This window comes from Brachionichthys hirsutus, unplaced genomic scaffold (assembly GCF_040956055.1).
Source record: "Brachionichthys hirsutus isolate HB-005 unplaced genomic scaffold, CSIRO-AGI_Bhir_v1 contig_391, whole genome shotgun sequence".
Taxonomy (NCBI): domain Eukaryota; kingdom Metazoa; phylum Chordata; class Actinopteri; order Lophiiformes; family Brachionichthyidae; genus Brachionichthys; species Brachionichthys hirsutus.
The window spans coordinates 40,850-64,867 of NW_027180432.1; the positions used below are offsets into that span (position 1 = coordinate 40,850).

General features: G+C 45.3%; 4 protein-coding genes across 4 annotated transcripts in view; 2 read left to right on the top strand and 2 right to left on the bottom strand.

Annotated features, from left to right (window-relative positions):
- The first annotated feature begins 3,164 nt into the window (after positions 1 to 3,164).
- On the top strand, positions 3,165 to 9,676 carry LOC137914885 (major histocompatibility complex class I-related gene protein-like). The gene is made up of 7 exons (XM_068758374.1): positions 3,165 to 3,228; positions 4,618 to 4,884; positions 5,097 to 5,375; positions 6,714 to 7,016; positions 7,564 to 7,668; positions 8,631 to 8,790; positions 9,051 to 9,676. The coding sequence occupies exons 1-6, from the start codon at positions 3,165 to 3,167 to the stop codon at positions 8,783 to 8,785; spliced, it is 1,173 nt and encodes a 390-aa protein (XP_068614475.1). The 3' UTR covers positions 8,786 to 8,790; positions 9,051 to 9,676.
- A 741-nt stretch (positions 9,677 to 10,417) lies between these two features.
- LOC137914892 (COP9 signalosome complex subunit 1-like) lies at positions 10,418 to 11,308 on the bottom strand. Its single transcript, XM_068758380.1, has 3 exons — positions 11,150 to 11,308; positions 10,788 to 10,922; positions 10,418 to 10,492 (listed from the first exon to the last, which is right to left on the bottom strand). The coding sequence occupies exons 1-3, from the start codon at positions 11,306 to 11,308 to the stop codon at positions 10,418 to 10,420; spliced, it is 369 nt and encodes a 122-aa protein (XP_068614481.1).
- A 9-nt stretch (positions 11,309 to 11,317) lies between these two features.
- LOC137914893 (uncharacterized) lies at positions 11,318 to 11,971 on the top strand (the record flags this gene model as incomplete). The annotated part of the gene is made up of 1 exon (XM_068758381.1): positions 11,318 to 11,971. A coding segment is annotated over one exon (654 nt), but the record flags the coding sequence as incomplete, so codon positions are not given.
- A 6,665-nt stretch (positions 11,972 to 18,636) lies between these two features.
- The window catches only part of LOC137914894 (polypeptide N-acetylgalactosaminyltransferase 14-like), a 37,128-nt gene continuing 31,746 nt past the window's right edge, over positions 18,637 to 24,018 (bottom strand). The window contains exons 10-11 of the mRNA XM_068758383.1: positions 21,668 to 21,787; positions 18,637 to 18,795 (exon numbers count right to left, since the gene is read on the bottom strand). Of these exons, the coding sequence (XP_068614484.1) occupies positions 18,637 to 18,795; positions 21,668 to 21,787 (279 nt within the window). The remainder of the gene's footprint in view (positions 18,796 to 21,667; positions 21,788 to 24,018) is intronic.

Genomic DNA, 24,018 nt, shown 5'->3' on the forward strand with positions numbered 1-24,018 from the left:
GCGCAGGAAAGGGTTGGACTGGATCTGGAAACAAATTCAATACATTTCAAATGATTTAGAAATCCAGCTGGTACTTCACACACGCATGCAGATGAGCTGCACGACCTCGTGGTTTTATTGCTTGTATATTCATCAGATTTGTTTCTGATGTGGCTCTACTGAGGTATTTCTACCTGCTGAGCAGCAAAGCAGTGTGCCTTTACTGGGAGGGGGGAAACTTCCCAGACCGGCTCCAGCCGTCTACCGGCCAATCAGGAACAACGTTGTTTGCATTCCGGGCATTCTGCTCACATCGGCGTTCAGCTTCCTGCTGCCATGTTAACCCTAGAACTGCCATGGGCTCCGTTTATCCACATTATTACACCAGATGTGTCAAGTCTGGTGAAACTATTATGATTAGTTTATATAATAGTAATTACAGCTGGTCCTCACTTAGCGACGGAACCACGTTTCGAAGTCCTCATCGCTAAAAGATACCGTCGCTAAACGAAACCCCGAGAATCGGCAGACGTTTTGTGGTCACTTTTTTTATATTTGCATACGTATAGGCCATTTATACTGTACATGTACGTACGTACTCTCTCATGACGCCACAGCAGCAACAGCGATTCCGTGTCGCTAAACTTTAAAAATTCAGAAAGCCCGTCTTAAATCCTACAAGTCGCAAAGTGAGGACCCCCCCGTATTGTGGACAGTATCCTGGCCGACTCCCCGTGAATGAGTCTTCCTATGGTGCCATTCTCCTGCCGGCCACCAGTATATGTTAGTTCGTAGATTTGCTTTCTTCTGTGACCATGTGTTCATTCATCATTGCGCATGTATCGTTTCTTCCCCTTAAGGTTCTCCCGCTCCATTTTTCACTCCACTGTCTTTTTTAAATTGCAACAATATAGCTTTTGTGTTTGCTTCCACTCTGTCCCCATCAACTCTTATTCCCGTTATCCGACTGGGACTACTAGTCATGTACAAACTGTACATGGACTGGAAATGTGATTTTGCCAAGTTCCCCCTGGACTTAAATATCTACACCCTTTGCCACCTTCGGTCATGACTCAAAGCTCCAGTATTTGGGTTCTTGTTTAGGAGTGAGGGAAGGATGGAGCGTGAGATTGACATGCGGATCGGTGCCGCAGTGATGCGGTCGTCGTTATCGGTCTGTCGTGGTGAAAAGGCGCTGAGCCGAAAGGAGAAGTTCTTGATTTACCGGCCAATCTACGTTCCTCCTCTCACCTCTGGTCATGGTCAGCAAAGTCTCTTTGCCCATTCATTCAGGCAGGAGGAAAGAACACCAGGCCTGGGTCAGACAGACCAAAGCCACCTCCTGTGGAAACTCAAGGCCTGGTGAAATCAAATCATCTGGTTCACTCATTCACCTCAAGGTTCATCTAAGCTCTGCTGCTGTATCCGTAACAGGGTCGGGGGGTCATGCTGGAGCCTATCCCAGCAGTCTGCGGGCGAGAGCTTGACACTCACCACCTTTCCGTTGCTGTCAATCAGCTTGATCTGCGCATCCCCCTTTTTCTGGACGCTGCCGGTCGTCCGTGTCCCATCCGCCAGCTGCATGATGTGGTTCCTTGGCCTGAAGGTCTCATCGAATCTGATGAAGGCTCGCTCGTCGGTCACGATGTGGGAAGAGGCACCGCTGTCCACGAGAAGTCCCTGCTGTCGCGTGGCATGGGGCCTCCATTCGCTCCCCTGGAACGCGAATGTTTCCTTTTCTTCCTTCGCGGGTCTGGAGCCATCTTTATCCTGACGATAACCTTGTCCAGTGTCTGCAATGGTGGCCACTTTATTGCTGTTATGTGGACCTGCCCATCTTCTCTGCGTCTTCTTTTCTTTATTTCTGCAATCTCTTGCTTTATGTCCCACTTTATCACAAATAAAGCAGTCTCCGTTGAAGACATATTTTTTCTCCTTCTCGTTACACTTTGATCTGGGCGTTTTGTAATTAGCCGTCATTACTTCATCAGCCCGGGGTCTGCTACGGTAGCGCAGTGAGCATTCAAAACTTCTCAACCTCGCTTTGAACTCAGAGAAGGTTAGCACTTCCCTTGTTTGTGTAACATGTACAGAAAACGGATTGTAGTCATCTGTGAGTCCTTTTAGCACCATTGCCACCAAAAGTGCATCGCTGAGGGTCTCTTTAGCTCTGTTTAATGCGGCCACTATCTTATCCACACGTGCTAGATAGTCCGCTAGCTCTTCACCGTCAGCCATTAGCATATTGGTTAGCTCCGTGTACAGCCCGACAATTCGCGGCTTTTCTTCTGACTCAAAATGGCGCCTCAATATTTCTAGGCTTCTCTTGCCATCATCTGGCGCTTCATAGAGGATTAGCACAAGTGTCTTGTCGTCCAAACAGCCACACAATTCTGCGTATGCTAGCTCGTTTTTCCTACCCGTCTCGGCAGCTTCATGTGCGTTAGCTCCTGCTGCTAACCCACGTCCAAGGATAGCGTCTTTGAGGTGGATGGTTTTCAAGTACGCTAAAAACCTTGCCTCCCATATATGGTAGCATGACTCGTCTCCGTCGAAGCGTGGCGGTAGCCCCCGTCCGTGCACCGCCGTACCTAGCCTGGGCCCATAACCTGTTGGCTCTTCTGCAGCAGCTCGCCGGTTATTTGCTTCTTCCATTTCTGGTGAAGACAGCTTCCAGTACTTCGCTTCGTCGTCTCAGCACATACGACACAGGAGACACGTGAATCACTTTCTTTCGGTACAGCCTCTCCTGTGCTCCGCTCATCCAGCACCAACTTGCACAGGAAGGTTCCGCCTTTTATTCACACAACATAGAACACAGCGTAACTTTCCGCCCAACTCAGCCGTGGCAAGTAGTGCCAACCTAAGCACACATTAATAGTGGCAAACATCGCTCTCAACAACGCTCAAACAAAGACTCTGACGCAGCTTAAAATAAGATCCATTCTACTTTTGCTTTTGATTCACAACCTGTGACAGTTCTGCCAGGACACGATCCAGTTCTGCGACGTCGTCGCTCAGACTAAATTCTGATTGGCTCAGACTAAATTCTGATTGGCTCAGACGGACGGGGAAGTCCGCTCCTCTCGTGTTTTGTCCTCACTTCACCCTTGATGGTCGGACTGGAAGCTTTAAAGAATCTTGTGGCTGTTCTGTTGTTTGAGCTGCAGATGGGACAGTTCACGATGAAGACCTCGGTTCTGGTTCTGGTTCTGGTTCTGGGTACAGGTGTACCTGGGGCGGTGGGAGGTGAGTTTCTATCCTGCTCTCTGGGTTGACGGTTCTGTTGTTGGACTTCCTGACATGTTAGGAGTCTAGAAATGTCCAAACGGTACCGACCCGTCATCTTAAAGTTCTTCCTGTAAAGTCCATTTACTTCAGGTCCAACTGGGACAGGAGGACAGAGGTAGTTCTTCCTTCTTTGTCCTCTTTAATTTGATGGGTTCAGAACCTCCGGCTCAGACGGACATCAGACCTGATGACGGAGGTGTGCTGGTGTCGGTCGGTGGTTCTGCGGAGGTCCAACAACAAACCGGTTTAGAGATGGTTTCCAAGCTGCGTCTTCATGATAGAGTTTGTCCACCAGGGAGTGGACAGCTTTATTCTCCAGCTGACAAATGTCCTGATCCGTTTGGATGGGTTCTGACCCGTGTCAGCCTCAGAACCCAGCATGGACTGGACCGCACGGTTTCCACACCGAACTATGAGCAGGGGACGGATTTGTTCAGCATTCTGGACGTGACACAGAAACAGGATGTCCACGTCTTCAGACGACGGCGGAGGTTCTGAGGAGAACAACAACGGAAGTGTCAGAACTCAAAGAGAACAAATCAGAGAACCTTCCTGTTGATACCTGAACAGAACCAACTGTTAGAACCAGGACGAGAAGGAAGAGACGTCAGCTGATGATGGAGGGAATGTTGGAACGTCAGAGGATCAGAATCCGCTCTGAATCCAACGGATATTATAACTGGTGTTATAACTGAGGTTATAACTGAGGTTATAACTGCTGTTATAACTGCTGACTGGTGTTATAACTGGTGTTAGACTGATATTATAACTGGTATTATAACTGGTGTTATAACTGGTGTTAGACTGGTATTATAACTGATATTATAACTGGTATTATAACTGGTGTTATAACTGCTGTTATAACCGGTGTTAGACTGGCGTTCTTTCTTATTCAGAACCGTGTCCTTCAAATATTAAATGTATCAATATTAATGAGAAATATTCTTCACAAAATCTGTTGTGAGTGAAACAGGCTTTGGGTTCTGCAGGTTCTGCCCATCAGGACCTGACGGTGTTTCGGGACCGGGTCACACCTTTATTTGCTGTGGTGCTGAAACCCAAATCTTTAGGGTCAAACCTTTTTAATTCACAAACTCTCCGACATCTGGCCTTGAAAATGATGCCAGTTATCAGCTGATGGTGGAAAATGACCAGCGCAACTTTGTGAAACCATAGAAGAAGAAGTTCTGCTGGGTTTCAGCTGCAGGAGCCTCAGAGTTCAAACCTGTAATCAGAACCAGAAGTTGTCATCGGTCACAGGTTCAGGTGTGAGTGGAGAGCAGGAAGTGATGTCATCAGGTGGAAACAGGTTCAACCTTCAGATCGTGATTCTGGTTTTTCTTTCAGAGACTCACTCTTTGAAGTATTTCGAGACGGCGTCTTCTGGAGTCTCAAACTTCCCGGAGTTTGTGTGTGTTGGTTTGATCGATGACGTCCAGATGGATCACTATGACAGTAAGACCAAGAGAGCAGAACCCAAACAGGACTGGATGGACAAAGTCACAGCAGAGCATCCAGAGTACTGGACCCGACAGACGAGGATCAATGTGGGGAACCAAGAACAGTCCAAATTCGACATGGAAACTTTAAAGAAGCGCTTCAACCAATCAGAAGGTTTGTTTGTGTTTATTAAATGTTGTGTTCATGCTGTAGGAAGTAAACACACACACACACACACACACACACACACACACCTCTGCAGGAACCCTTTTGCATCACTGCTGGGTTTCTAAAGCTCCGGGACACAGACTGGTTCTGCTGGTTCTGCTGGTTCTGCTGGGTCCAGTGAGGACCAGGTCGATGACTGGAGTCTGTCTCTCTCTCAGGTGTCCACATTGTCCAGCGGATGTACGGCTGTGAGTGGGACGATGAGACTGGAGAGGTCACTGGTTTTCGTCAGTATGGTTATAATGGAGAAGACTTCATCGTCCTGGACCTGAAGACGGAGACATGGATCGCTCCCAGTCCTCAGGCTGTCATCACCAAACACAGATGGGATCATGATAGAGCTAAGATGGAATACTTGAAGTATTACTTCACCCAGGTGTGTCCTGAGTGGGGGAGGAAGTATCTGGAGTATGGGAGGAGCTCTCTGCTGAGAACAGGTAGAAGCACATCACCTGGTGGAGTTTCAAACCAACAACCTTCATGTTCCTCTGCTGTTTCTGACCCACACACAGAGACACACTCTGTCCTTTACCTCTCTGTCCTCTTCTCTCCTTCAGTCTTCTTCTCCTCTGCTCCTCCCTTCTTTTGTCGCCTCCTCTCCTCTGAGGTTTATTTGCGTTGTTTCAGTGTCTCTGGCGACAACAGTGACTCCTGATGACGTGTCTGTCTCCTCCTCCAGAGCTCCCCTCTCTAACGTGTCTTTGTCTCCTCCTCCAGAGCTCCCCTCTCTAACGTGTCTTTGTCTCCTCCTCCAGAGCTCCCCTCTCTAACGTGTCTTTGTCTCCTCCTCCAGAGCTCCCCTCTCTAACGTGTCTTTGTCTCCTCCTCCAGAGCTCCCCTCTCTAACGTGTCTTTGTCTCCTCCTCCAGAGCTCCCCTCTCTAACGTGTCTTTGTCTCCTCCTCCAGAGCTCCCCTCTCTAACGTGTCTTTGTCTCCTCCTCCAGAGATCTCCTCTCTAACGTGTCTTTGTCTCCTCCTCCAGAGCTCCCCTCTCTAACGTGTCTTTGTCTCCTCCTCCAGAGCTCCCCTCTCTAACGTGTCTTTGTCTCCTCCAGAGCTCCCCTCTCTAACGTGTCTTTGTCTCCTCCTCCAGATCTCCCCTCTCTAACGTGTCTTTGTCTCCTCCTCCAGAGCTCCCCTCTATAACGTGTCTTTGTCTCCTCCTCCAGATCTCCCCTCTCTAACGTGTCTTTGTCTCCTCCTCCAGAGCTCCCCTCTCTAACGTGTCTTCGTCTCCTCCTCCAGAGCTCCCCTCTCTAACGTGTCTTTGTCTCCTCCTCCAGAGATCCCCTCTCTAACGTGTCTTTGTCTCCTCATCCAGATCTCCCCTCTATAACGTGTCTTTTTCTCCTCCTCCAGAGCTCCCCTCTCTAACGTGTCTTTGTCTCCTCCTCCAGATCTCCCCTCTCTAACGTATCTTTGTCTCCTCCAGAGCTCCCCTCTCTAACGTGTCTTTGTCTCCTCCTCCAGAGCTCCCCTCTCTAACGTGTCTTTGTCTCCTCCTCCAGATCTCCCCTCTCTAACGTGTCTTTGTCTCCTCATCCAGATCTCCCCTCTCTAATGTGTCTTTGTCTCCTCCGACAGAGCTCCCCTCTCCAAAATGTCTTTGTCTCCTCCTCCAGAGCTCCCCTCTCTAACGTGTCTTTGTCTCCTCCTCCAGATCTCCCCTCTATAACGTGTCTTTGTCTCCTCCTCCAGAGCTCCCCTCTCTAACGTGTCTTTGTCTCCTCCTCCAGAGCTCCCCTCTATAACGTGTCTTTGTCTCCTCCTCCAGAGCTCCCCTCAGTGTTTCTCCTCCAGAAGACTCCTTCCTCTCCCGTCAGCTGCTTCGCTACAGGTTTCTACCCAGACAGAGCCGCTCTCTTCTGGAGGAAGGATGGGGAGGAGCTTCATGAGGAGGTGGAGCACAGAGAGATCCTCCCCAACCATGACGGAACCTTCCAGATGAGTGTGGACCTGGACCTTTCATCGGCGGCGGCTGAAGACTGGAGGAGGTACGACTGTGTGTTCCAGCTCTTCGGTGTGAAGGACGACTTGGTCACCAGACTGGACAAAGGAAAGATCTGGACCAACTGGGGTGAGACTGGGATCAGGGGGTGAAGGTGGGGACACATTTCTGTCTCTCTGATGGTCCAGATCATGGGTTTGAAGAGTTGGACAGAAGTTGTTTGTTTCATTGTTGTTTGCTGTTTTCTGTGTAACTTTAGAGTTCAGATAATCAATAAGCCACCCGGGACCCAGACAACGGTACCAGAACCCTAACCCGGTACCTGCACAGAAGGCGGAAGCCTTTGAATCAGTGATAATGAAACTGTCTTTAAAAAGTCAAACTTCTGTCAGACCATTAGAACACGTGAAGAAGAGTAGATTTAGTGTCTTTATTTGAGCAGTGGACGAACGGATCCGTCTGTAAATCCGCCACAGGACAGTTTATTGGACGAGTCTCCCTGAGACTGGAACCAACATCAGGACAGAAAGAAACACAGACCGTCCTCCTGTGGACAGGTCGACATGAAACCACCTAAACAGGACGGCAGGACCACCAACCAGGTGGTGTCCGTCTGCAGGACGGTTCTGTTGGGACATGGACGTTGTTCTCTGACTTGTTGTTTTCTGCTCCCCAGAGGAACCCACTAACGGGAACGCCATCATCATCATCGTCATCACTGCAGCGGTTCTTCTCGTCCTCACGGCTGCCGTTGGATTCAAGCTGTACAGACAGAGGACAGGTGAGCGACCCAGACAGAACCAGTCTCTGTCTCCTGGCTTTGATTGGACACTTTGACCTGATGAAGCAAACAGGAGGTGGTTTCAGCTTCAGAGTCCAGAACCACGATGACGGACCAGGGAAGCCAGTCGTGCTGTGTTGACCCTTGAGTAACTCCTGGACAGTTTAGTCCATTTCAGAAATTCTAAGCTCCCTCCAGGACAACCACCGTCCTCTTTGGTGAGGCGGAGTCACAAAATCTCAACGTCCATAATTTGACTGTGTAATCCGTGTTTAACCTGTCCACGACCCTTGAGACAAAAATGTCCATTTGTTCTACATAGTGTCCAAGAAAAGGTCACAGAGGGGTGATTTTTGAAAGGGGGGTAATTTGGGCTTAAATTTGAAAACCCATATTTCCCACCGCCGTTTGTCTGTCCGGCTGTTAGCAAGATAACTCAAAAAGTTCTGGACGGATCTGGATGAACTTTCCAGGATTTGTCGGGAATGTTTCCAGGAACAGATGATTACATTTCGGTGATGATCCAGAAGAGATCCTGGATTCTGGATCACTTGGAACTATTTGTTAATATTGCAGTCAATGGAGATTCAAAATATTTTCCTCAATATCTCAGTTGATTATTTATCAATGTTTATGGAATTTGACACAGTCACGCAGGGTGGGGGGGGGGGGGGCGGGGGGGGGGCGGTGTCTATCTCTCCAACTGGATCAGGTCCAGAATGAGGTCATGAAAAATATTACATTTTACAGGTGGACATTTTGTCCACTTGAAGGGTCATGAATGGGACTTTTTTTGTAACACAAGCGTTAAACTGTCCCCGGTTCCTCTCGGAGGACGTTCCGTTCTTCGTCTCCTCTGTTTAGCAGCAGCTACTTTTGTTTGATGGAGTGTTGCTGGTGATCCACTCGCATCCGTTCACCTGCAACCGTGAGCGGTGGAATGATGCGTCTTTGTTATCCAGGTAAACCTCGTCCACCTTCTGAGGACAGCGCTGAGCTCACGAAGAGACTGCAGCTGGAGGTGGACATGCAGCCGGAGGCGGACATGCAGCCAGAGGTGGACATGCGGCCGGAGGTCGTCATCCAGCCGGAGGGCGTTGGGACAAGGACAGAATGAACGCAGTGAGTGTCTTCGTGTGGGACACTATGTGTAGAAGAACCTTCTGACACGGGGAGATTATTCTCTGTCAGACTTGTGAGACAAGATAGTCTTTGTCCTTTGGTGTCTTTCCCACAACAAAAGGTGAAGCGGTTTCACCTGAAGGGATCTGAGGTTGTTGGACAAAGACATTGAGTCCACCTGGACATTTAAGGTGGACTGATCGGGTTCGGGTGTGGCTTCGTGGCGTTTCTGCTCAGTTCTGTTGGTTCTGTCTCCGCAGGGTTCTGGGACAAGGAGCGGTGTCCCCACATCGTCCTGTTTGAACTGGAGTCCACCGGGTCTTTACCAGAACCCGATCCGATCAAAGATATCAGCGACGAGGATCCAGTGATCGATACTTATTGATTAGAGTCTAAACGGTGTCATTTAAATATTTCGGGGATTGTTCTCGTCTCTCTTCTCTGGAGACGTCAAACAGGATCTTTAAGACTGTCTTCATCCGACGTCCTTAGAACGTCCTCCATCATTACACTTTAACTCTTCGGCTGCTGGGTTGTTTGTGCTTTCCCTTTGTCCTATTGGTCCTCCTGGGGTCATGTGATCTGAGACGAGAGACATCTGACGGCCTCTAGAGTCGTCTCTGCTGTCCGTCCCCAGAAATCCTTCCTTTGCTTCCAGTCCTCCTGGAACCTGCGGCGGGACTCGGACACTAACGAGTCCGGAGGTGTTGGAGTAAACGGGCGTGTCTTTGTTCCTCCTGGACTCCGCCCCTCCCCCAGTGCTTCCTGTCTGTTCACGGATCACAATCACTTCCTGTGTTGTTAACGAGACGAAGGCTGAAGTCGTCCTGCTGGTTCCTTTCTTTAGACAGAAATTCTGCTTTACAATAAAATCCCACATTTCCCACCTGTTTCTTGTTTGATTGCTCCGTCTCCAATCCCATGAATATTCCCGGTCCGGGTGTTTTGTTATTGGACTTCTGTGCTCGTCACAGATTGTCCATAACAAACACCATGTTCAAGCATAAGGGTGTCCATATGTGCACTTGGCACCAGGACACGCTCGGCCGCAGTTCGATGATCGACTTTGTCGTCGTATCGCCGGACTTGCGGCCGCATGTCTTGGACACTCGGGTGAAGAGAGGGGCGGAGCTGTCAACCGATCACCACCTGGTGGTGAGTCAAATGGGGGAGGACGCCGGACAGACCTGGCAGGCCCAAACGTAATGTGAGGGTCTGGTGGGAACGTCTGGCAGAGTCTCCTGTCAGAAGGAGTTTTAACTGATGGGTGGAGATTTCCTCCATCCGCAGCGTGAAAGCGGAGAACCACGATCGATACACATTTCATCACAGCAACTGCAGCGATTGATTGATCAATGGCTGATGCACGGATACAAGCAGAATCTTTTTATATTCAAACCTTGCTTGGGTTCAGGAGGCCTCCGTCGTGCACACAGGACAAACACGTTTCCTAACACAAGTGCTGATCTTTCACCAAACCAGAAGGACGTCCCCGTGCCGTGCTGCGGGGACACTGAAGTCTGATACATTGTGTGTCTCTCGCAGAGACGGGGTGGTTGTGTTGGTTTCCTCTCCGGTCTGCGTCTGTCAGAAGGCGAGCCGGCGGTGGGGGGGGGGGGCGTCTCCCTCACATGTTGGTGCTCATTCTGGTCTGGCTGTTGGCTGGTGTCAGTTCACCCTGGCCGCCTTCTCTGGGTGGCGACTGAGAAACAGACACGACAAAGGTCTTTGAGTATTTCATGTTAAAATGTCAGACTTTTAGTCCAACATTTAATCCAACATAGCTCCCCACCCCCCTCATAAGATCCACAAACGAGACCCTGTGTTGAAGACAGACGGGGGTGGGGGAGCTGATGGCACCACAGAGCACCGGCTCAACAGTGACTCATTCCTCAGACGTTAACTTCGGACTGTCGTAAGCTCCGTTCTTGCCTCGGCTACTGCACTTTGGGCTCGTCCCTTCACCTGGAGACCGTCAGCAGAAACATTTTCTCTACCTTGACGTGGATCTGGTTGCGCAGCACTGCAGCCCGGAGGATCATGGCTTTGGCGCGTGTCTGGAACTCTTTGCCCATATGGAGCGACTTCTCAAACGTGGTGCTCCTCTGATCCACGTCCCTCGCATAAAGAATCTGTCAGCACATCAGAGAGTCGCTTTAGAACTGTCAGTTCAGAGATCGATTATTTGTTCCACTTTGCCTATCCACAGTGTTCTGAGTGATTTGACAAGGCTGCCCCAGAAGAGGGAGGAGCCAGCAGCAACTTCAAAAGCTTTCCTTTAAACACATGCATGGAAAAGTATGCGAGTGCTGCCATTTCATCTGAAGTCATGAGGTGTGTGTGTGTGTGCGCGCGTCACCTTGCTGTGGGAGTCGATCCGTGCATTAATGAGCCCCTCCAGAATGAGTTGGGTAAGCTCATCCTCTAGAGCTGCCACCGTGGTGTTGAAAGCTTGAGCCATCTTAGTCATGTCTGCCGACACGTAGGGGCTGAAATACGACACACAACAGACACACATTGTCTTTTAAATGTCCGCTCTCTTAATAACAAATCATTTTTATGTCATGATTTTATCACGATAAACAATCTGGACTTTTTTATTATTACGGAAACTTGGCTACCTGAGGGAGACTACAGCGCCCTTATTGAAGCTACCCCGCCAGACTACACCCATCTTAATCAACCACGGCTGTCAGGTAAGGGTGGGGGGGTAGCTGCCATCTTTAGAAATGTTTTTAAATGCATACCAGTTTCATACAACAGCTACACATCTTTTGAATATCTTGGTTTTAGGGTGAATTCATGTGATTCCACTATAATTATAATAATTTATAGACCACCAAAAACAAACAGTGTTTTTATTCAAGAGTTTGCTGAGCTGGTATCATATTTTATAACAAAGCATGACCGGATTCTTATTTTAGGAGATTTTAACATACATGTTTTTTGTCCCACTCACCCCCTTGTCAATGATTTTATTGAAACGATTGACTCTCTTGGTCTCTCTCAGGCAGTCCAAGTTCCAACACACAACAAAGGTCATACCTTGGATTTAGTCCTGCACAGTGGCGTCACTCCTGAAAACGTTGAGACTAAGGATATCTGTGTGTCCGATCATAAGGCCATTTTATTTAGTGCGATTTTATCCCCTCAGTCTTTTAATCACAGCGCGCCCGTATGACGTCGGGTTTTTAACTCTTTGTCAAGTACCAAGTTTGTTGAGCGTTTTACTGCTGCTTCGTTAACTGCTTTTACTCCACCTTCTAACATAGAGGAGCTGGTCTCTCTTTTTAACACTACTTGTGAGGATATTTTGGACTCTGTCGCCCCATACAAGACCAATAAGAAAAACAGAGCACCACAACCCTGGCTAAATGAGGCCCTAAATGAACTAAAGAGAGACTACAGGAGGAAAGAACGTAAATGGAAAAAATCTGGCCTACATGTGTTTTATGAAATATGGAAAGAAGCTTTAAAAACATACCAGACATCAGTTAAAGAAGCAAGAGCATCGTTTTATTCTAACCTGATCTCAACACATAGCAACAATCCCAGAGCTCTTTTTAAAGTTTTAAATTCAGTCACACGCCCCCCCTCCTGTCATTTTATTAACCCATCCTCAGAGCTGTGTAAGGATTTTTTAAAGTTTTTTGTGAACAAAGTCAAGGTCATTCGGGAACAAATCCCCACCCCCCCCCCCCCCCCCCCCCAACGCGTGTTTTAGATACTTTCAGTAACATCGACACTTATTTTAGTAACTTTGAACCGGTTTCACTGTCTTTTTTAACTGAAATCATTGCAGGCATGAAAGCTGCAACCTGCAGCATTGATTTGATTCCCACTAAGTTTTAAAAAGAGGTTCTCAACACTGTTGGACCCAGCATTTTAACAATTACTAATTGCTCCCTGGAGGAAGGTGTTTTCCCTTCAGTTTTTAAACATGCTGTGGTCCAACCTCTTCTTAAGAAACCGAACCTTGACAATACTGTTTTAAGCAATTTTAGGCCTATATCAAAACTTTCTTTCTTATCAAACATTTTAGAAAAAGTGGTTTTAACGCAGCTTTTAGATTTTATGTGTCATAATAATATATTTGAAGAGTTTCAGTCTGGTTTTAGAGCACGGCACAGTACTGAAACGGCACTTCTCAAAGTATCAAACGATCTTCTTTTAGCTGTTGACAGGGGGGAAAGTGCTGTCTTAATTCTTTTAGATTTAAGCGCAGCTTTTGATACAGTGGACCATGTGATTTTAATTGATTGTTTAAAAACATGGGTTGGGATCACGGACGAGGCACTAAGCTGGTTCGAATCATATCTTTTTAAAAGAACTTTTGCAGTCAACATAGATAATTATGTTTCTTCTAAAGCACCCATCAGCTGTGGTGTACCGCAAGGTTCGATTTTAGGCCCAATTTTACTTTCAATTTACATGCTTCCGCTGGGCCAGATCATCCGGCGGCATAACGTCTCCTTTCATTGTTATGCAGACAACACACAGATATACCTTCCCCTGAGACCTGGTGACCCAGCAAGCCTAGCTTCTGTTTTTAATTGTCTAGACGATGTTAACTGTTGGATGGCACATAACCTTCTTCAATTAAATAACTCCAAATCAGAAATCATTCTATTTAACCCCCCTGATCCCTTCTGTCCTTCAGTACTTGGTCCACTATCACATAACCTCAAACCCACTGCAAAAAACCTGGGAGTTATATTTGATCACAATCTGTACTTCACCTCACACATCAATTCTACAGTTCGATCATGCTTCTTTCACCTCCGATTAATTACAAAAGTAAAGCACATGCTACAACAGTCAGACCTGGAGAAAGTAATCCACACACTCATCTTCTCAAGACTCGATACTGCAATTCTCTCCTGTCTGGCACAAACAACAAATCACTGTCCCGCCTCCAACTAGTGCAGAACGCAGCAGCTCGGCTTCTGACTGGTTTTAACAGACGCCATCACATCACCCCAGTCCTTGCTTCGCTGCACTGGCTGCCAGTCCAATTTAGAATTGATTTTAAGATTTTACTGATCGCTTTTAAAGCTCTTATGGGTCTGGGCCCAACTTATATTTATGATTTATTGACTTTATATGAGCCCCCCCGCAGCCTGAGATCCTGGGGTCGAGGATTTCTGGTACTTCCGAAGTCGAGGTTAAAATCAAAAGGTGACAGAGCATTCGCCATCAGGGCCCCTCGGCTTTGGAACGACCTGCCTGAAAATATAAGGCTTGCAGATTCAGTTACTTCTTTTAAAACACTTCTAAAAACGTATTTATATAGACTGGCTTTTAATTGATGGAGTCCACTGTTTTAATTACTTTTTATTTACTTTAATTAATTTTTTTTAAATGTATTTATTTTTATATTTTGAACATTGTTTTATTATTTTATGATTATTGCTGGATACCGAGTCTCATCGCTTGTGCCCTGACGCCACTGTTGCTTTTATACACCCATTTTACATTGATTAATGTTTGTTTAAAATGTATTTTTTGTTTATATGATTCATGTTGATTTGTTATTATCTGTTAAAGCACTTTGGGAATTTTATTTCTAAAAAGTGCTATATAAATAAAGCTTATTATTATTATTATTATTATTATCAGCAACACTACTACTACTACTGTACGTTCATCTTGTCCCGTCAGGGGTCGCCATAGAAAATCATCATCCTCCCTCACTACGTCCATGTCTCTCCTCCTGGGTCGTCCTCTAGTCCTGTCCTTTGCATCGTCCTCCCCAACACCAGCCACTCTCATGTCCTCCCTCACTACGTACATGTCTCTCCTCCTGGGTCGTCCTCTAGTCCTGTCCTTTGCATCGTCCTCCCCAACACCAGACACTCTCATGTCCTCCCTCACTACGTCCATGTCTCTTCTCCTGGGTCGTCCTCTAGTCCTGTTCCCTGGCAGTTCCATCCTCAGCATCCTTCTACCGATATAGTCCCTGTCTCTCCTCTGGACATGTCCAAACCATCAAAGTCTGGTCTCTCTGACCTTGTCTCCAAAACGTCTAACCTTCACTGTCCCTCTTATTGTCTCATTTCTAATCCTGTCCAACCTGGTCACTCCCAAGGAGAACCTCAGCATCTTCATCTCCTCCACTTCTAGCTCCGCCTCCTGTCTTTTCCTTTATTTATTAAAAAATGTTGGGAAAATTATTTCTCCTCTCCTCTCTCTTTTCCATTTGTTTGCAACGCTCAAAACGTAAGTGTTTATTTTGTAGCTCTTTAGGAGGCTCAGGTTCTACATAAGAGTAGAAGAACAAAGCCGAGACGAGTGCTTTATGTTAAATCCAGAACAAACGAGAACCATCTGCGGAGGTTCTTCTGCGGCGTGGATCAGAGGTCCGTTCTGTTGGTTGGAGGGATCTAAAGCAGGGGTGTCGAACCTGTCCGGTGGAGGGCCGAGACGCTGCAGGTTTTCCTTCCAGCCGGTTACTAAAGCAGGTGATTTTAATTATCAACGCCTGCTCCAATGAGAGAGAATAAACTCATTAGTGAGATCAGCTGCTGGAGAGATGGTTGGAAAGAAAACCTGGAGTGTCTCGGACAGGTTCGACTCCCCTGATCTAAAGGCAGGAAGAAGAAGCTAAAGAACTCTCCCACCACTAGAGGGCGTCGCTGCCAGACAGATGGCATGAGCAGGCATGAGCATCCGCTCTCTCCTCCTCTTCCTTTTTGCGAGACCGCCCCCCTCTGGTTTATGTTTCCCAAATATTAACTTTAATAAAATATATAATCTATCTATATCCATCTATCTATATCTATATATCATCTATCTATCTATCTACCTCTCTATCTATCTATCTATCTATCTATCTATCTATCTATCTCTCTCTCTCTCTCTATCATCTATCTATATCTATCATCTCTCTATCTATCTATATCTATCTATCATCTATCTATCTATCTATCTCTATTTATCTATCTATCTATCTTTCTATCTATCATCTATCTACCTATCTATCTCTATCTATCTATCTATCTATCTATCTATCTCTATATATCATCTATCTATCATCTCTCTCTATCTATCTATCATCTATCTATCTATCTATCTATCTATCTATCTATCTATCTATCTATCTATATATCATCTATCTATCATCTCTCTCTCTCTATCTATCATCTATCCATGTCTCTATCTATCGATCATCTATCTATCTATCTATCTATCTATCTATCTATCTATCTATCTCTCTCTCTCTCTCTCTATCATCTATCTATATCTATCATCTCTCTCTCTCTCTCTCTATCTATCTATCTATCTATCTATCTATCTATCTATCTATCTATCTATCTATCTATCTATCTATCTATCTAGTGCTCTATCTATCCCTCTATATATATCTCTCTTTCTATCTATCTATCTCTCTCTCTCTCTCTCTATCTATCTATCTATCTATCTATCTATCTATCTATCTATCTATCTATCTATCCCTCTATATATATCTCTCTTTCTATCTATCTATCTATCTATCTATCTATCTATCTATCTATCTATCTATCTATCTATCTATCTATCTATCTATCTATCTATCTATCTATCTATCTATCTCTCTCTCTCTATCTATCTATCTATCCCTCTATATATCTCTCTCTCTTTCTATCTATCTTTCTATCTATCTATCTATCTATCTATCCCTCTATATATCTCTCTCTCTTTCTATCTATCTTTCTATCTATCTCTCTCTCTTTCTATCTATCTTTCTATCTATCTATCTATCTATCTATCTATCTATCTATCTATCTATCTATCTATCTATCTATCTATCTATCTATCTATCTATCTATCTATCTTCATCTGCCTGTCAATCCTTTGATTTCTAATTATAAGGCGACTACATTGAAGTTACATTTATGATCTGAATGTGAACCATACGACTGTGTTTTGGGGTAGAAACAGCAGGAACTATAAGGAGACACATTATGTCTCCTTATAGTTCCTGCCGGTCCTCCCCGGATCGATCCCTGAGCTCTTCCCCAGGTCCTCGATTCGAGCCACCACACGGTCCCCCAGAGCACCAAAGAGCACTTTTAGACCCATGGTCAATTTATCCAGAACTTTGAAAGCCGCTGTCTTGGAGACTTTCCGGTACTCCAGGGCAACTCCCATCCCAACTAGCAGATGCCCCCCCCCCCCCACCAATAAGCCAAACAGCCAAATATCTTCAGTGTCCTCTACAGAGAGGACCGTGAGACAGACCACTCCATTTCTCCCAGGGATCCATGGTGTAGCCTGCTGCGTGGGCCCCGTCTGGACAGGTGGGCTCCCCCGGCCCGGCGTCCCATGCTTGGGTGAAAAAATGTGATCGATCGCACTACGAGACCAGTTAATCAATTCCATGATTTAGTAGACCAGAGCTCAGCACGCAGCGGGTCCTGGAAAGCAGACAGACGAGACGAGACAAAGAATGCAAGCAGGGACGAGAGGACAAACGTCTGCTCTCGTCCAAGACCAGATGAAGATGACTTTAGTAACTTCTGAATATATAAACACGTAGTCATTAAGGTCAGTTTACAGATTTAAGGTGATTTAACGTGAATTCATTTTTTTTGTTCAAAAACAATCTGTTAGTTAGAAGGAATGAATCCTGTAATTTATGGCAACAAAGGCTTTTCTCTGGCTGCTTTCTTTCTCGATACTCCTAGGGTAACAACGAAAGGTCAAGCAAAAGGTCGGGTTTAAGGATCTAATAACGATGTAGGGAACACTGACGAGATGAATAATTCAGATACAGATGCTGTCACACACTCAATCTATGAGAGAAATAGTCCAGCACAGCAGGAATAAGACTTCTCTGTTCCTCTTCATGGTGGAATGCTGCCAAGTCATGAGCTCCACATTAGAATGTGTATCACAATACCGTATATTAAAAAAGAATATTGTGAGTAAAACATGAAAACTGTGATAGTACTGTAAAGAATACACGGTTCTGAGTAAAAACAAAAACTTTACTTTTTATGCAACAGAGGATATCCAGTAGAATGTATCACAAATTGAGATTGGTAAGAACCAGTCGCATTACAACTAAGCATGAAATTGCAATACTCAAGTGCATCAATATTGTTCACACCAATATTTGACATGTTGCTGTGGACACTGCTACTCAAATATTTTAATGTATCCAATGCTGTGCCAGTTTAAAAGTCTGTCATAAAATCAATGCAGTTAATAGTTTAACGCTATGAGCTACCGTTAAACTAGCAAAACAGAGATAGCATGCTTTGGTCGGAGCAGCACTTCAGTCTAACGCATTATTAAAATCATACCAACGCCAACATGCTCATGGTTTGTGAATAAAAACATGGTATATATAGCTAAGCTTCATTTGAGCATGTTATCGCAGGTCTGCGTCGCCACTAGCAGACTTTGGAGCCTCGGTATAAAACAGTGATATTCATCCCGCGGACGTGTTAGAGTCCGTTTCACCTGCTGCACCAGTTCATCGTTGGACCTCGAGCACAGACGGCGATAAACGAAGAACTCAAGCTGTGCTTTAGAATTACTCTGCCTTGATCATGTTCACGATATATTCTCTTTGACAGATCAGGATTTTAAGGTGCACTCGGTTCGTTTCCCAAATGTGTCATAAGCCTCAAACGTACAGACTTTAATCTCCAGATGTAACAAACGTGACATTTCATTGATTAGAAATGTTTTGCGTCACAGCAGACAGACACACACTGATTTCCTCTCATGCTAATCAGTGAGGAGGCATCAGGAAGTCTTCAGGAGCTTCCCGCTCAGCCACAACTCCCTGACATGAGGTGCTCATGCGTCCTCACTGTGTCAGAGCAGATGTCTTTGAATTGTCCACAGGCCCAGGGGTCAGGAGAAGGGCACGTCCCATCTCTGTGTGTACGCGCTCAGTTCACAGGGGCTGATGACCAGCATACGAGACGAGTCCATCCCATCCAGAGCCATCTCCGAGTCCAGACAGAACCGAGAGACGAGGTGCTCCAGGTGAGTCCCCGACTTCTGCCACCGCTGCAGGATAAAGACACACGTTAAGAGGAGAGATAATACAGTCAGCAGACCACGTCGTGTCATTCCGCCTTCCCTGCAGAGAGCGAAAAGTGTATACTGTGTACCACCCAAAGTGGTAAAGTACATGAATAATGCAAAAATAAGTTCATCTGGAAAGTTGTCAGAGGCTTGAGGATCTGCTGCTGCTATTTGTGTTGTTTGAGTTTGATTTCACTGAATCTCAACAACTGAGGCGGCGACTGCAACGTCACGGGGAGTCGAGGAGTCGAGGAGTCGAGGATCCTCGGATCCTCGGATCCACGACGGCCTCGTTTATGGAACGTATGCCTGGCTGATTAGACTTTGTAGCCAAAGAGGCTTGTAATGTAGAGCACATGTAAGAAGTGTCCAGAACTCTGTTCAATCGGTGTAATCGTTCACCACAACCCTCATTCAGGTTAGGGCCGTGGTTTCAATTGTACATTATTGTAAATAAATGAAAGCAGGCTTGTAAAGGTACATGCCTGCTATTGAGAGCAAAACATTCCATTTCCATAAGGACCCAAAATCACCAGAATAGTGTAGAAACATGGGGAAGTGAGTTTTTCATAATGTCGGACCTTTAATAGTTAAAAAAAATAGTTTGATCCAGATTCTTTCACTCATCTGCTTGGCCAGCCAGGCCCACGAGATCCGGCAACCCGACTGTGATGGTTAATCTGGAGTTCTGTAATTTTTAACAGTGCACTTGTGAGGAATGTTCAGCGGGTATAAAACGTTGGAGCTGCAGTCGCCTTTTGTTGTTCAATGAGGAAAAACCGGTAGATTTCTCCTAGATTTGGTTCATGCAAACAGCTGACAAATACTATATTTAAACAACAGACTTGCTAAACATAAATGAGGGTTGTATCATTTTGCTTCCAAGAGAGCTGAGCTTGGTGTAAACTTTATCGCGTTGACAGGAGGAGCTGGGAATGAACCGTCCACCAGACGCGATCGAGCTTGTTCTGTGTGGAGTGATCAATAATGTGCCTGTGAAGATGTACTGCAAGCCCAAAGCTCTGATCGGGCCATAATGAGTTCTACCTGTCACCGCTAGAGGGCGCCACCCCCCCATGATTTGTAAAACTGTCTACAGACTCTTTGCGCGTGTGTTTGTGTGCGTGTGCGTGTGCGTGTGCGTGTGCTAAATAGGGGGGGGGTTATTTTCCATAGTTTGTTTCATAGCTCTTAAAACAAAACAGCAGATATGATCAGACATGAAAAGAGTCTTTTATCCAGCTTTGGGTTCTAATCTCCTCATCAGAGACGGAGAGTGGGGGGAATGGAGACAAGAGATAGTCATCACGACTCTCTCCGGATCAAACCCCCCCTCCTTTTTTTTTTGTCCACCTACGTTGCACGTATTAATTGCTTTAGTAATTTATTGTAATTTATGTAAGTTATTTATTGTCATTTTGCATCAGTGGTGTAATTTATTTTAGATTAATTGTTAGTTTGCACTGGCGGTGTAAAATCATTTTATTTTTGTTCTTCTAATGTTACGTTGCATCAATTGTGTAATTTAATATTGGTTTTATTTTTATTTGTATTGTTAATTGTGGATGATTTATGTACGAAGGACTTTCAACGGAAACAAGCCCGCAAGGGCTTTTAGAAATGCTCCTCTTAGGCGAGCTGAAAAATCCGAGTAATCTGAGTAATCTGAGTAATCTGAGTAATCCGAGTATTCTGAGTAATCTGAGCAATCCGAGTATTCTGAGTAATCTGAGCAATCTGAGTAATCTGAGCAATCCGAGTAATCTGAGTAATCTGAGTAATCTGAGTGTGCACATGTCTTGGATTCTTCTGGACTTTCCTTTTATCTGTTTTGATCTTTTGTCTGCTGGGGCCTCTTGCCAGGGCATCCTTATAAATGATTTTACCTGGTAAAATACAAATAAATACAATTACATGTGTGTTTATTGGCAGTGAGCAGCCATATTGTGTTTGCCTCTGAAGCATATCATTTCCGTGTATCTTCTTGATCTTGTACGGCCTTGTAACCCCCCCCCCCCCCACCTTTCAACAAACATTCATGTGATTCCAGTACTTTATCATTGTTTTCTTGCAGTTATTCCCTCGTGGTTTCTTTGCATTCACTCCCGTCTTTGTCTCTTCATCCCTTTCTTGCAAGCCGTTTCATCTTTCTCATCGGATGAGTCACTGATTAAATAACAGCCAATGACGAACATGATGAACGACGTGTGTAAAAACACACACTTTCCATGTTCAATTTAGTAGATTTATCTTTACCTTGCAAGAATACAGACGGGATTATGAACACACACACACACACACACACACACACACACACACACACACACACACACACAGTCTTTTTTCCATAGACTGAACAGCTGGTGAGGTGTAATGAGCTAATATTCAGCGACCTCTCTTGATTTACGTCCCTTTTATTTCTGTCCTTCTCCCACACCCCTCCCCTTTCTCCCTTTCTCTCTTTATTCTCTTTTATCTGTCTTGTTTCACTGTTTCCGTTGCCCCCCCCCCCCTCCCCCCTCTCGCTCTCTCTTCCAAGTGACTTATTGGTTGTCAGGCTGTTCTCTGCTGCAGGGGCTTCTGGGATGCCACCAAGAAGCCCAGTGGTCAGGTAATGACACCTGTCCGTGTGTGGATATGTGTGTGTTCAGAGTTTTGCGAGCTGCAGATCTGAAAACCTGTAAAGCAGATTTCCCTGCAGCGTGGATCTGTGTGAGTGTAATTATCCGTAGAGATTAACTAACATTTCAATTAATGAATCAACCACATGATTAGATTGTGACTCGCCTGCAGGTAGTACATCACCTGACGTGAATAAATATCTGAGTGTGTGTGTGTGTGTGTGTGTGTAGACCTGCTTGCTGTCGGCCATGCTGCAGGGCAGCAGAAGGACCTGGGAGGCAGGGAAGGTGGTAGACAGAGACAGACAGTGCTGCTGCTGTCGGATCTGCTGTCCGTGAGTATATACCCACTCCTGGAACAGACACAGGCATTCGCTAATTACTTTACAAATAAAGAGTTTTTATTTTGTGAAATCACAAAAAAAGGCACAATATGAAAATGATTATGCAGATGTGATGATGAACCATTTTATTTCAAAATGCAGAGAAACATCTTGTGAGTATAAGGGCCTCTTCTCTTCTGGCGCTCCCATTCAGACTCCTGAGCATGAGACATTTGGGGCGTTGCTGCTCCGCGACCAGGTCCGGTGATACTGTCCATCTCAAAGGAGCTGGACTGGACTGGGCTGAGATCAGAGTTCTTCAGCTTCTTCCACGCAAAACGCAAAATGTCTCCACTGATCTCAATAAGTTGTTTAATAGGGGTTTATAATCACCATCAATGCATTTGATTGCCTTTATCAGCTCACCTATCCATTCATTGCTGAGCTTTGATGTCTGATGCTGAAAACCTGATGGGTCACATAAAGAATGTCTTTTAAATTGTCATCTGACTTTCACTGTCGGGTGAAATACAGTCATAATTTGGTGACATTTATTAATAGCAAAGACGGTTAAGGTATGTACGGTACATATTACAACTTCTTGAAACAAAAACTAAGCAAAGCATAAACAATGGGTGGCATTAACGGGTTTGCTATAAATGTCTACCGCCTCATCCTACATGTCAGGACTACTTGTGTCACCTGTGAATAGACTATAAGCCAAGTTCAGCTTGTTTTTATTTGAGCAACGGTTAAGAGTGCTCTTATTTATGACTTAACAATGACAACATCTACCCCTTTAACCTTAGTATTATATGTAAAAGAATCACAGTCACCTCCATGGCTGCAGTTCTTACTGCATTAGATAATAACGGCTTGAAATAGAACATGTTTAAATTGCAGCGTTGCTATTTTAACTCACAATAATCAAAATACATTCTTTAATGCTTGACCAACTCAGTTCAAAAACAACTCTACAGACTGATCCATTATCAGGCTATAGAATGCTCGTTTTGTGTTGATTGGCATAATTGTTAATCAACTACTCATTTCTGCTTGTAATGATTAGATGGAAGGAAATAATCAGCTAATTTTATTAGATGACTATTTTGCACCAGGGATATATATATATATATATATATAATAGGAGGAGCTAACGTAGCATTGCCAGTTTCTCCCTTGTGCCGGTCTCAAGCCTGAATAAATGCAGAGAGTTGCATCAGAAATGGCATCCGGCATAATAATTTTCCAAATCTAACATGCAGATCAATGTAAATAAGAAAGTTATACCGGATCGGTCGAGGCCCGGGTTTTTTTTTCTTTTCTTTTTTCGGGTTAACAACAACCGCCAGCAGCGTTGTTAACCCGCGGGACGCTGGTGGAAATTGGATTACTGTGGGTCAAAGACAGAGACGAAGAAGAGGACGAAGACCGGTGCCTCAGCAACGCGAGAAGAGGGAATTAAAGGATTGAGAGTAGAGACTTTGAATGTTGGGACGATGATGGGAAAAGATAGAGAGCTGGAGGACATGATGATGATGAGGAAGGTTAATGTGTGTCCAGGAGGAAGGTAAGGTCGTAGTAGGAGAGAGTGGAGCCTGCCAACATAGGCTGGTGGTGAGGAAGATGACTCCAGTGGTGTTACTAGAAGAAGTGGGACATTGAGAGGACAGAAGAGAGTAAACACGAGCACAGGGACATGAGACAAAAGGCAAAGGTAGAGGTCAAAGGTCAAACATAGGTCATATGATGACCTGTATAAAGGTTAGATAGTAAAGAGGGAGAGAAGGATCTGAACAGGCTGGACAGACAGAGAGACAGAGACAGGAAGGATGTTCAGCATGTTAGACTGATGAAGAGTAGAGACAGGAAGGATGTTCAGCATGTTAGAGTGATGAAGAGTAGAGACAGGAAGGATGTTCAGCATGTTAGACTGATGAAGAGTAGAGACAGGAAGGATGTTCAGCATGTTAGAGTGATGAAGAGTAGAGACAGGAAGGATGTTCAGCATGTTAGAGTGATGAAGAGTAGAGACAGGAAGGATGTTCAGCATGTTAGAGTGATGAAGAGTAGAGACAGGAAGGATGTTCAGCATGTTAGAGTGATGAAGAGTAGAGACAGGAAGGATGTTCAGCACGTTAGAGTGATGAAGAGTAGAGACAGGAAGGATGTTCAGCATGTTAGAGTGATGAAGAGTAGAGACAGGAAGGATGTTCAGCATGTTAGAGTGATGAAGAGTAGAGACAGGAAGGATGTTCAGC

Excerpts from the sequence above, each read along its gene's own strand:
- LOC137914885 (XM_068758374.1), top strand. The coding sequence starts at position 3,165 with ATGAAGACCTCGGTTCTGGTTCTGGTTCTGGTTCTGGGTACAGGTGTA. Across the intron at positions 4,885-5,096 it reads GCGCTTCAACCAATCAGAAG|GTGTCCACATTGTCCAGCGG; the intron begins GTTTGTTTGTGT and ends TCTCTCTCTCAG. Across the intron at positions 5,376-6,713 it reads GAGCTCTCTGCTGAGAACAG|AGCTCCCCTCAGTGTTTCTC; the intron begins GTAGAAGCACAT and ends CTCCTCCTCCAG.
- LOC137914892 (XM_068758380.1), bottom strand. The coding sequence starts at position 11,308 with ATGTGTGTCTGTTGTGTGTCGTATTTCAGCCCCTACGTGTCGGCAGAC. Across the intron at positions 10,923-11,149 it reads GGATCGACTCCCACAGCAAG|ATTCTTTATGCGAGGGACGT; the intron begins GTGACGCGCGCA and ends ATGTGCTGACAG. Across the intron at positions 10,493-10,787 it reads GCAACCAGATCCACGTCAAG|TCGCCACCCAGAGAAGGCGG; the intron begins GTAGAGAAAATG and ends TCTGTTTCTCAG.